This window comes from Panthera tigris, chromosome D2, assembly GCF_018350195.1.
Source record: "Panthera tigris isolate Pti1 chromosome D2, P.tigris_Pti1_mat1.1, whole genome shotgun sequence".
NCBI classification, from domain to species: Eukaryota; Metazoa; Chordata; class Mammalia; order Carnivora; family Felidae; genus Panthera; species Panthera tigris.
In genome coordinates this window covers 11,778,706-11,796,589 of record NC_056670.1, presented here as the reverse complement: position 1 = coordinate 11,796,589, position 17,884 = coordinate 11,778,706, and the positions used below count along the sequence as shown (strand labels likewise).

At 45.9% G+C, this 17,884-nt stretch overlaps 1 protein-coding gene across 3 annotated transcripts in view; it reads left to right on the top strand.

Moving 5' to 3' along the window:
- MTR (5-methyltetrahydrofolate-homocysteine methyltransferase) overlaps positions 1–17,884 on the top strand; it is a 131,143-nt gene that overhangs the window by 54,663 nt on the left and 58,596 nt on the right. For all 3 annotated transcript variants that reach the window (XM_042961189.1, XM_042961188.1, XM_042961190.1), the window contains exons 16-22: positions 645–824; positions 3,191–3,307; positions 3,586–3,726; positions 9,284–9,373; positions 10,450–10,602; positions 12,606–12,713; positions 13,794–13,894. In XM_042961189.1, the coding sequence (XP_042817123.1) occupies positions 645–824; positions 3,191–3,307; positions 3,586–3,726; positions 9,284–9,373; positions 10,450–10,602; positions 12,606–12,713; positions 13,794–13,894 (890 nt within the window). The remainder of the gene's footprint in view (positions 1–644; positions 825–3,190; positions 3,308–3,585; positions 3,727–9,283; positions 9,374–10,449; positions 10,603–12,605; positions 12,714–13,793; positions 13,895–17,884) is intronic.

Sequence of the window (17,884 nt, the reverse complement as noted above, 5' to 3'; positions counted from 1 at the left end):
TCTAACGTAGAAGCTTGGCAGGTGTCCAGACCATCAGAGGAGCAGGGGGAAGAGTAGAGTAGATGAGAGCAAACGTTAGGAAATAAACCCGGAGACGTGAGCCCTGGCTGTAAGGCTTGAGGGGCAGCAGCTGGGAGTTTTGAGTCTTGCTGGAATCTGTTCCTTGCTTTCTAGTGTCACCGTTCTGAAGAGTAATATGGATTCTATTTACATTTATGATTTAAGGCACACGTTAATTAGCCAGTGCATGGGGGGTGGGGAAGAAGGTGGGGATTCTTGCATCTTTGTGGAGTATTGGAGCAGGAAAATGCCAGAAACCCTTCAGAAGTGTTGCCTGGGTGATGAGTTAAGGTGCTGCAGGCAGATCTCGACAGGAGGGACGCTGACTCGTTAATTTGTTCCTCAGTAGCGTTTGAGTTTTTACCGTGTGTGTGTATTTTTTAAGAAGCTTATTTATTAATATACCACATGTGTGTGTGTGAGATTTTATTTTCACGGACTCAGTGTAGCTGTTGTGCTGGCGACAGTCTGTAAAACCCAAGCATTGGTACCCGAGTGCCTTCGACAAGTGAAATGTGCTTCTGCTTTCATAGATAACACTTCATTTTTCTATCTCAAATTACGTCTTTTCCTCCCTTCCCCAGGCGACAGAAACGGATGCCAAAATCAGAGTGTGCATCCGGGCCTACCATCTACTTGTGAAAAAACTGGGCTTTAATCCAAATGACATCATCTTTGACCCTAATATCCTCACGATTGGTACTGGGATGGAAGAACATAACCTGTATGCTGTTAATTTTATCCACGCCACAAAAATCATTAAAGTAAGTATGGATGTTTTCTCTTTCCTCCCCAAGACATCCCTCACATTTATCCCATGGCTCCAGTGAGTAGTTGGAGCTACATGATCATTGGCTGGGAATGTCGACATTTTACTCTCAGGTAGTAAATTGGTTTTCGGAAATTTAGGGGCCTTTTTTATTTTTCACGTATGTGTTTTACACTATGGAGTATAACATACATACTGGAGAAAATACATAAAAGGTACAGAGTGTAATAAATAAATATGAATCACGTAGTAGTTTTTACATAGGTCATGAAATAGAACGTGCCTAGTGCTCCCATGAGTCTCCCTTCAGATTACGCTCTCATTCTGAATTCTGTGATGTAACCATCATCCTGAATTTTATGATACCACTTTGTTGCTTTTCTTTAGAATTTTATCGCTTATGTACAGTCTGTATTTGCAAATTCACCCACTTGGTAAAATTTATTCGTGACCCCAGAATCAGTACTCATGGTACTTTTGCAGTCGTTCACGGACATGCCCGTGTGCAGAGAGGTGAAAAATTCAAGCGGCCCCACCTACACGTTCCCAGATGAGGTCAACAAGGACATACTCTCCTGCTTTTCTCAGCTATCATCCTGCAAACAAGCGTCCATTTCGTGGTCTATTTAAGTGCCATGTTTTTCACATTTTTGAGCATTTTCTTGGTAACTTCTTTCCCTGTTTCAATGGCCCCCAAGTATAGTGCTGCCGTGGCATCTAATGTGCCTGAGTGTGGGAAGGCTGGACATGCCTTGCAGAGAAAATACTTGCATTAGGTAAGCTTTGTTTAGATGGGACTTGTAGTGCTGTTGGCTGTGAGCTCAGTGTTAGTGAATCAATACTGTACGTTAAACAAGATGTCTTTACACAAACACACGTAAGACAAGTTTATATATTGATGAGTAGATGAAAATTGTGTGACCAGAGGTTCACGCGAACAGAACTCTACTTTTCCCTCGGAGCAGTGATTCCGATATTCCTGGATTCATTGTTCACGGTGACTTTATGGAACAAAACTACCACAAATAACCAACTGTGTACCCAGTGCTTTGCCTAGTTTTGAGCTTAATATAAGATCTTGGGGCCCCTGGGTGTCTCAGTTGGTTAAGTGTCTGACTCTCGATTTCGGCTCAGCTGACAATCTCATAGTTTGTGAGATTGAGCAAGGAGCCTGCTTGGGATTCTCTCCTTCTCTCTCTCTCTCTCTCTCTCTGTCTCTCCCTAGCTTGCACACATGCTCTCTCTCAAAAAATAAACTTTAGGGGAACCTGGGTGGCTCAGTCAGTTAAGTGTCTGACTTTGGCTCAGGTCACGATCTATCTCACAGTTCATTGAGTTCAAGCCCTACATTGGGCTATGTGCTGACAGCACGGAGCCTGGAGCCTGCTTCGAGTTCTGTGTCTCTTCCTCTCTGTCTGCCCCTCCCCCGTCCCTTCTCACATTCTGTCTCCCCCCCCCCCAAAAGTAAATAAACATTAAAAAAAAAAACCTTTAAATAGAATCTTAAGATTTGTATGTCTCTTTTCCTTACCCAGACTTACTTAAAAGATTCATCTATGTTGTCATTATACTTTGTTCATTTTTATTGATGTATAATATCGTATTGTGTAACTGTTCCACAATCAACTGTTCTGCTGTTGATAGACATTTGGTTTGTTTCCAGTTTTTGGACCATATAAGCAGTGCTGCTGTGAACATTCTTGTACGTGTAACTTGGGTGCACGTGCATGAGTTTCTTTATAGCATACACCCAGAAGTGGGGTGCTTGGGCCACAGCAGTAGATAAGGTGAGCTGTCTCCCTAAGTGCTTGAGCTGGTGTGTACTTTGACCAACGTAAGGAGGGGTTCCTATTGTTCCACATGCATGCTCATGCTTGATATTGTCATCACGTGTGCTGGGAGCCTCGGTTTCACGTTGTGGTATAATCAGCCAAGTTTATGGTGAACTAGGGAGTTGGTTGATTTAGGCTACAGAAGCCTTCGAGTGAATGACCGACTACTCTCTCTCTGTGTTTTCCATCTCTGATTCTTTCTTTTCTCTGTGATTTATTCGGCAAGTATTTTATGGCACACTCACCATGTACTGTGGCCCCGTCCGGCTCCCTGTAGAGATGAAGTGGATACAGCAGAATCTTTTATCTTCCCATAGGGGATTAGAGCGTAGGAGGAAAGACCGTCTATGAAAGAGCTCCCGCGACGTCGTGGTAGGGCAAGTTGAGTCTACGTCTGGCTCCAAGAAGCCCTGAATGACTTCGAACTTCACGTTTTTTACTTTCCGCTCTCGTATATGTAGCTTGAGGAATGTGATTGCTACTTTTGGCAAAATAGGGTAATCTGTTCACCTTTAAAATTTTTTGCTAGGAAACATTACCTGGAGCCAGAGTAAGTGGAGGTCTCTCCAACTTGTCCTTCTCCTTCCGCGGAATGGAAGCCATTCGAGAAGCAATGCATGGGGTTTTCCTTTACCATGCCATCAAGGTACAGTACAACACCTGTTTGCACTTGGAGCCAGTTTTTAATCGGGACAGGGGTTTGCAGATGTGGGGACAGACTCACGCAGCTGGCCTGCTGCAGCTTCTGTGGCTAACGTTTTATCTGTGCTTTATGCATCGTCCGTGGCTGCTTTCACGGTACAGTAGCAGAGCTGAGTAGTTGTGACGGACACCGTGGTCTCAAATACTTTCTACAGAAAACGTTTGCTGACCTCTGAATTTCCCTGGAAATTCTCATTTTTTTTTTCTTTGTATTGCCCTTAGTTTGGTATGGACATGGGGATAGTGAATGCCGGAAGCCTCCCTGTCTATGATGATATCCATAAGGAGCTCCTCCAGCTCTGTGAAGATCTCATCTGGAATAAAGACCCCGAGGCCACTGAGAAGCTCTTACGCTATGCGCAGGTAGAGAGAAAAGTGTTCTGACAGGTGGCTTTTCCTGTCTGAACTCGTCACTCAGGTTCATTAGACCATCGTAGACTAGAAGCAAGTGTCTAATCCAGTCTTTGGATCACTTAATTTCTACAGAGAGTTCCAGAGAAGGTGTCTTAGTTAAGGGTAAGGAAGCAGAAGCAGGCCATACCCAGCCTGCTTCAGTGGTCTGAGTTTAGGCTTCTGTACATTTATTTTAAAACATGCAATTAGGGGCACATGGGTGGCTCAGTCAGTTGAGTGCCCGGCTCTTTCTGCTCAGGTCATGATCCCAGGGTCGTGGGATCGAGCCCTGCATCAGACTCTGCACTGAGCTTGGATTGTGCTTGAGCTTCTCTCTCTCTCTCTCTCTCTCTCTTTCTTTCTTTTTCACTCTCTCTCTGTCCCTCTCCTATTTGTGCTCTGTCTCTAAAAAAATTTTTTTTTAATTTTTTTTAAATGGTGTATTTGTAAAAAAAGTAAATAAAAGGTAAAATTAGTTTTTTCTCATACCAAAGTCACACATGTTAATTCTAGAAAATTTACAAAATACAGATAAACAAAAGAAGAAAATAAAAATCAGAATCCTACCATCCAAAGTTAACCACTGTTGAGATTTTCTTATAACTTTCTAGTCACGTTTCCATTTTATGAGATATTTTTCTTCCTTGTAATTTAAATTAGCTATTTTGGATTTTCCTGTGCGGCTGTGTTATTTCCGGGTTCCCACTGTGGCGTGTTTATGTCTGTGTGCCTGTTGATACTAGGGTCTGGTCCACCTGTGGCAGCGTTCTGCATTTGAGGGCTTGTGGTCTGTTCACCTCTGATCTATAGACATGAGAATAATTACAGTGAGTCTGAAAATCGGTTCCTTGTTTCCCCTTCTTATGTGTCAGGCAGTCCTGGGTACATTAAGTGTGTATCATGGGTGTGGCTTCCTACTGTTCTGTCTAAATAAGATGAGATCTTTACCTCAAAAAAACTTTCTCATTTATTTCTGAAAGTGAAGGCAAAGGAGGACGTTATTGTCACGTTGTGAAGGCGGTAGAGTGCTCTCGTGGATGTTGTCTCCCTCGTTAACGTTTTCCGTGTTAAAATCTGAATTTAACTCTGGCAGAGATGCTCACTTTCCGCTTCCGTCGAAGAGTGAGTACTAGAGAGCTCTGGAGGAAGGCTAGGAAGGTTCAGGGTTAACTGCCTCCTTGTCAGCTTACAGGTGACAAGATTTAAGTTTCTGAAATTGCTGTGGGCTCAGTGAAGCTCACGGAGTTCAGACTGTGTGCCAGTGAGCTCCTCCTTCCCGTCCCTTAAACACATTTCCGATTTCTCTTGTGGGCCAAGGCCAGGATGGATCCGGTCTTGATTACCGCAAATATAATCAAGTTGTGCTTCTCACCTCATTGCATACGAAACAGTCTCTGGATCGCCCCCACCCCCCCTTTCCAGAACTGTTTCTGCTCATCTAGACAGAGTGCTTAGCCCTTGAATAGTCTTCAGACATCAAGAACCTGAGTGTGGAACGCTATTCAATTTTCTCCCGAGCCTGTCTTCCGCTGAGTGGGGAGACCTGTCCGTTAGTAACTCGGGGTTCCGGTGAAGCCAAAAGGGCATCCGAGTTTCTATAACTATGAAGTTATACCAGAGTGTTCTCACCCACACAGTGATGTGCTGTTTCAGTTTTTCCTCCACTGTCCAGATGAGCCAGCTCTCACGGAGGAAAGGTGGGAATCCTTGTGTGTAAGGCTGTTCTCATTTAAGGTTTTGTTGACTTTGTAGGTGAGGTCAGTCCTTCTTTTCCATCTGTGTTTTAGAGTTTGCTTACAGATTTTTGTTTCTGTGTATCCTGCTGAGCTGTGAAGGGGTTTTGCCCCTGGGGCACAGCCAAACTGAGGGAGATCTTAACAGCAGTTGCAAGAGCTTAACAATCCATCATATAAGAAATTTCCTCCCTCTTAATGTAGCCACAAGGACTTACCACAAGCCATCGACCCGTCTGTCGAGTAGGCTGTCTACCTTCAAGGTGACTTCTGTTACCATTAAGGGAATTAATAACCAAAACAGGTATACTTTAGTAAGTCCCACGAGTTGCCAGCTCTGTAGCGATTTCTCAGGATGTACCAAGTGCAGATGGAGCATAAAAAGCAGTGATATTAAGGGGCAAGTAAAGGTTGAAGATTTTTTTTCTTTGTAAGAAAAGGATTATCTCTTCTTGTTATTAAACGATGCAGTCTGCACCCAAGTCCCTGTGTGATACCTTGTTGAACAGGTGGAAAGCATCTTCTCTCTGATCTCGCTAAGCTCTCTAATCCCACTTTGGGGGAGTTAATGGGTTTGTTGAAAAATAATTCTTTTAATCGGGTGCAGACTGACCTGTGATGAATAAATTATTGTTGGTAACGACATCTGGAGATGGCATGGTACCATGTGATCTTTGAGCACTTTCCTTACCAAGCAGTACCCTAATGGAGGTCATGAGCCCTTTGGGCTGGAAGGATCTCTGTTCTGAACACAGTCGTTCCTGAATGACCTTGGATTGTGAGACTGTTCTTGATACTTTTCTGTGAAACAGGTTATCTGATCCTTCATCTAGCCTTCATCTTCCTCGTTGCCATTGGAGGTCGCCTTCTTCTCTGTCTTCCTCTGGAGCAGTTTACTCCCCTTGATTCCAGAAACGAAGCAGCAATCACCGTGAGGACCCCGTGACACAGAAGCTTCCCTAGAGCAGTAGATATGGATACAAGGAGCAGCCAGATGGACATGACAGTTGATTGGTCGCTTTACTTGGTAGCTTTGTATTTGCTGAGCTTCCACAGTGGGTCTTGTGTGTGTTTCACCCGTGAGGCATTCTGTGTTTCGCTCGTGGTGAACATCCTGTTGAGCAACTAGTTGGAGAGCAAGGTGGACTCCGCGTGCCATGTTGTGCTTCTGAAATAGCCACCCTCCAGTGTCCCTCTTGCTCGAAGCACTGATTTTCTGCAGCACGTTCATTGGGTGGCGTAGTTTTCATTCGCTGCAGCCGCCAACACTTTGGTGAAATCCTCACTGGCCTTCCCTGTGTCCTCATTGGCCGCTGTTTGTAATCACGTTCCGTCTGGACCCCTCCCCACCACGTAAGTGCTGCACACCGTGGGGTTTCTGTGGACACACCAGGTCCTTGTTCCAAGAGTGTTTGCAACACTGCCCTGTTTTCACTCCTCCAAGTCCACCCCGCAGGCAGGCATTGTCTGATGGCTCATAGAGCAAATGGGGTGTTCTGTGTCAGGTGACATGAATGTGAGCTTTAGCAGGGCTTTTTCTTTTCTCGTTCTGTTTCTTTCTGCAGTGCCACACAGCTCTGGTTTTGTGGGCTTTGCCATCGTCGTGGCTGGACAGTGTGACTGCGTATGCCTCTGCCACATTTTCTGAGCACCCCTACCCTGCAGTTCTGGGGTTCTCCCAGGTCCTTCCATCTCTGCTTACACATGGTCTGTCGCTTAATGTCTTTGTGTTTGTCTTCTTCCTTCCTGTTACCGGCGTTGTAGTCCAGGCCTTTATCCCGGACTGTTAAAACCTCCCCCTTCTGGGCTTCTCTTAAAAATACTGCTTCGTAAAAAAAAAAAAAAAAAAAAAAAAAATACTGCTTCGTTATTCTGCAGCTTCGGAACTTTGAATTTTGTCCTGCGCCCCCACCCCTTGCCCCCGCCCCACAGTTGCCTGTGAGGTTAAATCCAGGCTCCATCACATGGATTTCTGGTGCTCCGTGACTTGGCCTCTACTGTCCTGTAAAACACCGCTGCAGAAAATCTGGTTTTGTTCAGCATTAAACCACTCAGCCAGTATTTACTGAACTCTTGTTCTGTGCTGTGTACCTCACTGAGCCTGGAGGATCCAAGTAGTAAGAGAGATGTGCTCTGCGGTTGAGTGAGACGCACAGAAAGGCACAGCACAGGTGTAATCCAGCGCGGTGAGCGCGGGACGCCGTGAGAACGCACAGGAGGGACACTGAACCTGAAGGCGCACAGGTGGTCGGGGAAAGCCTCCCGAAGCCGAGGGTCAGGGGAGGCCTGGAAGCTAGAGAGGAGCGAGCCGGCGGGCGAGGATTTGGTGTTGGAGTGCGGTGCTGGTGGTCCCCCGGGGAGGGGCATTTGCATGTAGCGGGTGGGGGGCTGGCCCATAGGTGGGTGCTGAGTGAATGCGTGTCAGGTGAATGACTGTGAAGGCCCAGGGGCAAGGGAGACGATGGGGAGTGTGAGGAGCTGCAGCGTTTGGGTAGCTGGGCTCGCTGGGCCGGCGGGGCAGAAGACGCAGCCGATGCGGTCAGGGGGAGAAAGCCAGATTGGCGCGTGGCACGGCCCGGAGCGGAGCCGTGGCCAGAGGTCCTTGGCCTAGAAAGGGAATATATCCCTGGAAGAATAGGACACCTACGGTGAATTTTTTCACGGGGGTGGGGGGGAGGTGGGGAGCGGGGAGGGGTGCTTCGTGATTTGCATTTTGGACAGGCCCCTCTGGTTCCAGTGCAGAAGGTGCACTGGGGTCGGGGCGGCTGTGGGCTGCAGAGACCAGCTCACGGCTCGGACCTTGGAAGCGCGGAAGCACGGCGGGGAGAAATTTAAAAAAAAATTTTTTTAAATTATTATTTCTGAGACAGGGCATGAGTGGGGGAGGGGCAGAGAGACAGGGAGATCGAGAATCTGAGGCAGGCTCCAGGCTCCGAGCCGTCAGCACAGAGCCCGACGCGTGGCTTGAACTCATGAACCGTGAGATCACGACCCGAGCCGAAGTCGGTCGCTCAACCGACTGAGCCACCCAGGCACCCGGCGGGGAGAAATTTTGAGGGCTCGGTGAGTGACCGAAAGAGAGGAAGGGATGAATGTTCACAAATGTACTTAGATTTTTGGTTTGGGCAAGTGATGCCACCACTTGAGATGGGGAAACAGATAAGGCCATGCAATTCACCTCATGGACCATGGTCATCGCACTTTTTGTCCCTTTGCTGAATCTGTCCGTTTCCTCAAAGTCTCTCTGCCCCCGGGTTTGTGGTGACGACTCATTCCTCGAAACCCTGGGTCCGGTTTGTAGCACGTAGTTGTCTGGATCATCTACTCACCCAGCCCCTGGCACGTGCTTTCTCGGCTGGCTCCCCTTCTGCCTCCTTACGATGTGGCGGGGTCCTTGAGAGCGTGGCCGTGTCTTGCACCCCTTGGGTGTGCCCGCGTCCTGGGTGCCGTGTGACTCGGCACATGACGGCCTCTCCGCACGTGTTTGTGGGTAGTGATGCTCCACGTGGAGGCCTTCGGAGGCCCAGCACGTGTGGGAACAGCTTCTCTTTCTGCCTGGCCATACTTCATTTGAAATTGCTCTCTTAGGAAAGGAGGAACGGGGAGCCTCATTTTATCACAGGCTTAAATCCTAAAACACCTCTCCTTGTCTCTGTCCTTCCCTCAAACATTAATTGAGATCTTAATTCATGCTGGACACTCAACTAGGCACCAGCAATATAAAAATAGGATAAGCCATAGTTTTCTGCTGTGAGGGCTTGTTGCACCCACTCTCTGTCCTAATTTCAACTCAGACTCATGGCAAAGGAGGGAAGAAAGTCGTCCAGACTGACGAGTGGAGGAATGGCCCCATTGAAGAACGCCTCGAGTATGCCCTTGTGAAGGTGAGCTGTGGGAGCACGGGGTGAGTGAGAACAGGCTGGCTGGTGGAGCCTCGAGGTGGTTGCTGGAGGGGAGATTCCCTAGAACACTCCTGAGCAGTTTGGACACTGTCCCCCCCCCCCACCCCCCCTCACCCCCCCACGGAGCACAGTTGGCGGTGTCTAGAGGTAGTTTAGGTCGTCACAGTAGGGGGTGGGAGGTGTCCCTGGCATCCAGTGGCGGGGGATCCCGTAAACCTCCTGTAGTGCACAGGACGGGCCCGCGTGACAGAGAATCATTCAGCCCAGAATGTCCGTACTGCCAAGGTCGGGAAACGCTGTTCTAGACCAAGTTGCCGTCATTCGATCCACGAGCAAGTCCTGGATCTTCTGCTGATAATTTGGACTTCAGACAACATAAGCTCTTGGCTTCGGTGTCCTCATTTGTGGTCCGGAGAACTTGCGAGTTCTCTTTTTGGCTCTCGAATTTAACTTTCAACCTCTTGAAACTTTTTTGAGATGCACATATTTCAGGTTGAGGAATCACTGAGCCACATTTAAGGGACCTTGAACTGGGGACACCGAGGATTAAGGCTTGATCAGTGAAGGCTGGGTGAGTCAGCGGAGGCTTTGTGGGTTTGGACTTCGCCTAAGGGTCCTGCCCACTGTCATTCCTCCCCAGCCCCAGAACTTTACCTTGACAACACACACTGCTTCCACAGGAGGTCGTTAGTAACGCATACTCTGCTAAACGTTCAGGTGGGACACAGTGTATTTTATGATGAATTTGGACTTTACTCACAGTATTCCTTCTTTCACTTCTGCATACTTTTAGGGAGTGCTTACCTTGTATCAGTAAAGCCAGCTGAGCACTTTACGTAGGTTATTTCATTTAATTCTCAAAACTGACCGCATGAGGCAGGTACTGTGTGACAGTTTAGGAAACTGAGGCTTGATAAATTGCTGAGATTAGTGAGCCAGGATTTGAACCCGCGTACTCTAATTCCAAACCCTGTACTCGTAAGCATTTCTATGATTCATTCTTTATTGACTGGCCTTAGGCCAATTTTTAATGTGATTTTTATCCTTTTTTTAAATAGGGTATCGAAAAACATATTATTGAGGATACTGAAGAAGCCAGGTTAAACCAGGAAAAATATCCCCGGCCTCTGAATATAATCGAAGGGCCTCTCATGAACGGCATGAAAGTTGTCGGTGACCTTTTTGGAGCTGGAAAAATGTTTCTGCCTCAGGTTGGCAAAAGATGGGGGGTGGTTTTCACAATTGAAAGAAAAAGACTTTGTCTTTTAGTAAATAGTAAGTTCGGGTAGATTTCTCAAGTTTGGAGTTTGACAAGAGCTCGTGGGCACTGAGATGTGGTCATTCTTTCTGTAAATGTCCTACGAGTGACGTCCGGGAGGTCCGTCTTCAGGGCGATGTGCAGGTTAGAGGTTAGAGGTCATCTGGAAATCCTTTGCTTTGTGAGGAGGAAGTGCCACCTCATCTTACTCCCAGCACCTGTGTGCTCTTCCCCCAAATTAAAATAAAACCCCTGCTTCGTGTAAAGTTAATAACGTTAGCATTTGATTTGACCAGCCAGTATTCATTTTGAAGGATGCGTTTAGAATAGTGATAAACATTAAATTTTATGTTTCGAGAAAACCAGAACTCTTATTTTGATCTATAGGAGCTACTAACCATATCAGTTAACAAAACGTCTGTGGGGCCATCAGGGTCGGGGCTGCGAGGCATACGGAACAAGGCCCTGTTTTGGTTTTTCTGATTACTCTTCCTGTATTTAACTAAATGCCCACTTTCTTTCATAATATTCACCCTTTCTCTAACAGCTTTTTTTGTCGTATGATTAACATACAGTGAAGTGCATGTTTGTGGAGGAGACGGTGTGAAAAGTGTTCACACGTATGCACCAGCCAAACTACCACCACGCACGAGACGAGGAACGATTTGTGGTCCTGTCTTCATCTCCTCCAGCCTGTGACAGTTCCTCAGCCTTTGTTTTTCGTGACGTTGACTTACTTTTAACTTTGCATTCTTGAGGTGACATTAGACAGACACACTGCAAACATACCTTGAAAAATGGCTTGTATATCCCTCCCCCAGCTTCTTCCCCAAAGGTAAACATTTTTCCTTGACCTGAGTGCAGTTAACAGCGGTGTAATGCTGTTAAAATAAAGACCTTGCTCAGATTTAACCAGATTTTTTTTAATGTTTGTTTATTTTTGAGAGAGAGAGAGGAGGCAGAGCATGAGCTGGGGAGGGGCAGACAAAGAGAGGGAGACACAGAATCCAGAGCAGGCTCCAGGCTCCAGGCTCCAGGCTCCGGGCTCCGGGCTCCGAGCTGTCAGCACAGAGCCCGACGCGGGGCTCCAACCCACCAACCTCGAGATCGTGACCTGAGCTGAAGTCGGATGCTTAACCGGCTGAACCACCCAGCTGCCCCAGATTTCACCAGTTTTCCCACTACTGTTTTCTTTTTATTCCAGGCTCCCACACTGCTCTTATCCTGGTCTCTGTGACAGCTCCTCAGTCTTTCCTTATGACCTTGATTTTTGAAGAGTGCAGCGGAGTGTTTACATAGCTGCCACTCAGTTTGGGTTTGTCTGATGTTTGCTCGTTTTTGGCAAGCATAAGGGTGATGCTGTGCCCTTCTCAGTGGATCCTATGAGGAGGCCAAGAATGTTGCTGTGTCTCATTACTGGTTATATTAACCTTGCTCATTTGGCTAATGGTGTCTGCTGGGTTTCTGCTCTGAGGATTCACTTGGAGACGGTGCATCGTACTCCCACCCATGAATAGTAGCATACGTTGATGGATTCTGTAAAAGGCCCCGTTCTTGCTTCAGCAGAAGCCTTAATTATAAGTGAATTGTAGTGCTGGGGAGCAAGACGGGAAGGCTGAGAAGGGGCTCTGGTGAGTGGAAAAGGGCGCACAGAACTTGGAGAAGTGGTGGGCGGCCTTCTAGGCTGAGAAACAGTAGTGTGCAGAGGGGTTCAGAGGACAGGAATCGCAGCACGGGGGTCCTAGCCTTGTTTTCCTTCTGTGCCTCATTCATTGTCTTTCTCCACGAGGAACTCATTCCTCATCCTGTCTGCTGTCAAAAGTGGACTCCGGTGTGGCTGACCCGAGGCCAAAGCTTGCGTTCTTCATTTATGCTAAATTAAGAGGCTACGAGGGGACAGTAGCAACCATTCAGGGGTTTTGGTAAAAGATGCCGGACTCTGTGTATTTTTCCTAGGTTATAAAGTCAGCTCGAGTCATGAAGAAGGCCGTTGGCCACCTTATTCCTTTCATGGAAAAAGAAAGAGAAGAAAATAAAACGCATGCTGGCATAGAAGAAGAGGAGGCAAGTCATTTGTCCAGGCCGGTGGGCCCTGGGAGGAATTGGCCTCAGAGACGGTTACTGGGTTGGGGTAGGGACCACGGGGCTTGGCTGTGCCTGTCACTGATTGATAAAAGAGCGGTGATCTCTTTTACCAGATATCAGAATACCCTGGGATTTTCCTGTGAATGTGGCTCTCTGAATTTTTAATATGAGCGTAGTTTTTCAAACCGAGCCCGTGATTTCGAAACAAAACCACTTTGTTTATCTGTTGACCGTTCACAAGGCTCCTACTATGTGCCAGATGCTGTGCTAGACACTGTAGCTGTAGAGATCGGTCCCTCCCCTTGAGGTAACTATGAGTCAGGTTTGGCTTTGGAAAACCTCTTCACTGATTTTTCTCTGTATACTGGTAATGTCCTTGGCACTGCTTCCGGATCTAATTTAAATCTTGTTGGCTGTGCCTCCAGAGTCATTCATGAAGCTTTGACCTTGTTCAGCTCCCCGAGAAGCTCAGCCAGCTTTGGCCCGTGGGATTCTGAATCCTTAAATTGGTGTGAGCTTGTGAATGGCTCCGACAGACCTCCCACTTGCCTTGTGTGCCTTTTCCTTTTCTTTTTAAAAATTAACTAATTAATTGAGGAAGGGGTTGCTGTCAGGGCTTACGACAATGGTATTGAAGAAACAAAAGATAATTAAATGCTGTTGAGATGGTGGTTCAGATTCTGATGAGGCTTCTCCCTCTGTTCCCCGCCTCTCCCTTTCCTGCTCACAATAAATATTTCTCAGACAGTGTTTTTGCAGTTTAAGATCTGTCGTTCAGCTATGGGACCGTGTTGGATTCGAACTTAAACTGTTCTTCAAGGTGATGGAACCCATGCTTGAAGTTCCCTGAGCTCCCCTGCTAGGCAGGCTGCCTTGGAAGTGCTCGGGGGCACAGCTTTGTACTTGCAGAGCATGTGATGTGGGTTCTGGGTCAGTCTCTGAGGTTGTCTTTGTTGTATTAGAGTGCTTTCTGTGGCAACACTTGTCTGCTTCTAGAGATTTAAGTTGATCTGTTCTAAGTGACCACAGCAGTGCTCAGCTGCTTGGTTTGCTCCCCAGGACCCCTACCAGGGCACCATCGTGTTGGCCACCGTGAAAGGGGACGTGCACGACATAGGCAAGAACATAGTTGGCGTTGTCCTTGGCTGCAATAATTTCAGGTGAGTCAAGACCCACCTCTCTCATCCCCTTTCTTATTCAAAAATTAAAGCATTTGCAGCAATGATTCTGTATTGTTTGGGAGGGGTAGGGTCCAGCCGTGGATGTTGGAGGTTTTTTTAAATTTCTGTTTCCTGACTGTGTTTTCGCACTTCCACATTGAACACACCTTTTCAAATGAAATAAACGAGTAAGTTTGTCACCTGTTAATCTGGTTGAAAAGGACAAAAGGAACAGTAAAAACTATTCACGCTGGGTCAGAATAACCAAGAGGCTTCTTGAGAATTGACCTTGGGCCAGAGGCTCTAATTACTAGAACACTGGGCTCCTGCCTGCAGCCAGTGGCCTAGAGCGTGTTCTGTTTTTCTCCTCAGTAAACGATGGCAGTCTCAGAGCGGAGATCTTAGAGCTGAGACTTTGGCTAAATGGGGTTTTATAAGAAGGCTTTGACTGTACAATTCTCTCCTTCCTCTGCTTAGAACAGGACTGTGCATGCCTCTTGGAAATGATGAAGCTAGATTTTGGAATGTACAGAAGTAAAATCTCTTGCTGATGTGTCTCTTTATAGTGGATACATATTCAGCACTAAGTTATTTCCATGTGAGAGCTGATGACCTATAGTAAGTGTATGTTTTGCTCAGATTTCAACATATTCTTTATGATCCAAAGCCTAGTACAACTAATGCCTTCTCCGGTCCATGTCCAACCACTGTCCCTGTGCGTCATGGACTTCCTTCCAACGTACTCTGTCCTCTCTGAAGAAGAGAGCCAGGCCTGTGGTGCAGCCGTGGCCCCTCACTGGTCTCTCCGGCTGTCCCGTGACAGTTACCCTTCCAGCCCCTCCCTCCTTTCTACTTGGTTAACCATCTCTGTATTCGAGGCCAATTTAATGCAACCAAGAAGCCCTCAGGAAGGCTGGAGGCAAGGAACGAGAACGGTATCAGGATGACTTTTGCCTCTTTCTTCACAGACATTTCTGTTTTCTGCCCACTCGCTGTCAGAACACTTAGTACCCTCTCCCAGTCTTGCAAATGAGGAATTTTGGGATGTATTTATTCTTTTTTAAAAGGTAAATACATCGGAGGTTGTTGTCATGAGATTTCAACTATAGAGTAAGTATTTGGATAAGGGGTTTCCTTCCTGAAATCTACAAGATACCTCTGCTCTGGTCTCACCTTTTCAAACCTGATGTCGTTGGTTTCTGTTTGCATTCATCATAATTAGTCAGCACTGAATTCAGCTTACAAATGTTTATAGATCGTCTGCTATAGACCACACATTGCACTAGAGACACCAGAATGATTTAGTTGACTTCTCTCAAGAAACTCAAGAAATTTACTGTTTAGGAGGCTAAATAGCCAGGTACCTGTACAGTTGTGATCGTGGTCCAGAAACTGTTGAAAAAAAGCAGCTTGTAGGTAAACTTCTTAAAGCAATTCTTGAGATATTATTGTCGTGAGTTTATAATTTTTTATTTTCAGAAAATGGGTAAGTAGCCAAAAGAATCACACTAGGAATGTTTTTTCCTCCAGTTAAAGACGTTCTAAGAGGCCGGGGAGAACTGTGGCATTTCTCCAGGGTGCTGCTCCAGCTGAATGTCAGCATCTGTGAAACCTGCTTATTAAACCCGAGGCTTTCCTCCAGCACATCCAGTTCCTCTGTCCTGTGCATTGAAGGGGTGCTTGTCTTTGCTCATAAGTCTAACTGGAGAAACATCTTCTAGTGAAACTGTAATTATCCCTTTTATAAAAACATGAGTGAACGTACAAACCTTTTCTATCACGACAGACGCCCTCTTGGGTCTTGTGCCTCTTAACACGTGGCCCCCTGATCAGTTTCATTTTATGGTGTTAGCTAGTAGGCAAGTGCCCGCCCCCCCCCCCCCGAGCCTCCAGGTTCTAGGCTGGATCTGGAGTGAACCACGCAGCTAGTGAGTGAGTCTAGCAAACCATCCAGAACCAAATCTTAAGGCAGCTTTCTAGTTCCAGGCTCTTTGTCATCGATGCAGAAAATCTCATAAGGTGGTAAGGATTTTTTTCTTTTTGAAGGAAAAAGAAGTCAAGAGGACTGAAGATGATAGTTCTGTCCAGACAGAGAACATTTTTATGGGGATGATGCATTAGATTCTGTGATCTAGTAGAACATGTAAATTTGAGAATTTGAATAGACCTAAGGGATAGATCCACCAAGAGACCACTAATACCTAACATTTGGTTACCACTTCACAAATGAGCTAGTGTTTTTACATCACTGATTTTTCTGTTTTCTGTCTTTTCCTGATGGTTTTCTTTTCCTTTCTTTTCTTTCTTCCTTCCTTCCTTCTTATGATTTTGATCCTGTGCTGCCCGCTTCAGTTATTGTCTTTCTCATTTTACAGATGAGGAAACTGAGGCTTAGAGAAGTTCAGGAGTTTCTTCATGGTCACACAGCCAGCAAGTGGCAAGCCATGTACTCAGGGCTTCTGATTCCAAAAGGGAGGACTCTGCTCTCAGTTTATCTTCCACTATTGATTATAAAGTTAAACAACTTTAACTGTAATGTTTAATGTTAACATTCTAGTTAAATTCCTCTTAAGTAATATAAAGTATTTAAAAATGTTTTTTGATCAGATAGTACCTGAAAATGGATTTTAAATATGCTCCTTAATAATTTTTATATAAAAAGAAAATGTGGGAGCCCCTGGGTGGCTCATTCGGTTGAGCGTCTGACTCTTGATTTCGGCTCAGGTCATGATCTCACGATTTGTGGGTTCAAGCCCTGCATCGGGCTCTGCGCTGACAGCATGGAGCCTGCCTGGGATTCTGTCTCTCCCTCTCTCTTTGCCCCTCCCTGCTTGTGCTCCCTCTTTCAAAATAAACAAACATTTAAAAAAAATGCACACTGGTAAAGCACAGGTAAACGCACACTGTAAACACAGTTAATGCACATTGTTTGTGTAAGAAAAAGTAGGATATGTCAGCAGAAAATTTAAAATTAGATATCCTATATTTGGGTGCCTGGATCGCTCAGTTGGTTAAGTGTCCAACTTCGGCTCAGGTCATGATCTCATGGTTCCTGACTTTGAGCCTCACGTTGGGCTCTGTGCTAGCTGTGTTAGCACAGGTCAGAGCCTGGAGCCTGCTTTGGATTCTGTGTGTCCCCCCTCCCCCCACCCCGCCCCTCCCCTGCTTGTGCACTGTCTCACTCCCGTCTCTCAAAAATAAATAAATATTAAAAAAAAATTAAATATAAAATAAAATTAGATACCCTATATCTAGTACTTTAAAAATATGGATCTGGTGAAGAAGATAATAATAACAGAGGCCTGTTTATATTTAACCAGTTGTTGCTAATCTGAGTAAAAATTAAGCAATATACAGATGGCTATAAATGAAATACTTTCAAACTGAATAATATTAGAGTGTTTAGCTGAGTGAGAAAAATGACTAAGTCAAGGGCAGACTAGTCCAGTCCTATGCTCCACACATGCTCACTGGATAATTATTCAGAGATTTTCAAGCTGATATGTATATATAGGGGTGGGGGGTGTTACACAGTTTTCCTGGTTTATTGAGATGTAATTGACCTAAAACATGGTATAAGTTTAAGGTGTACAACGTATTGGTTTGGTACACTTACATACTGCAGTGTGATTACCGCCATAGTGTTAGCCAACAGCACTTTCACTTCATATAGTTACCGTTTCTTTTTTTACGGTGACAGCATTTCATGCACATCCTGGCCAACACTTGTTACCACGCGGCTTTCTGATAACAGCCATTCTAACACGTTTGAGGTGTTTCTCATTTTGGGTTTGATTGGCATTTCCCCGATGATGAGTGATGCTGAGCGTCTTCTGATCTACGTTGTTGGTCCTTCAGATGTCTTCTTTGGAAAAACAGCTATTCGGTTCCTCTGCCCAACTTGTTATATTTGAAAGGGAGACTTTCCAGAATTTGTCTCATTCGTTGTTTTAAAAAAGGAGAAATGGAAACAGACACTGTCAGCACCGC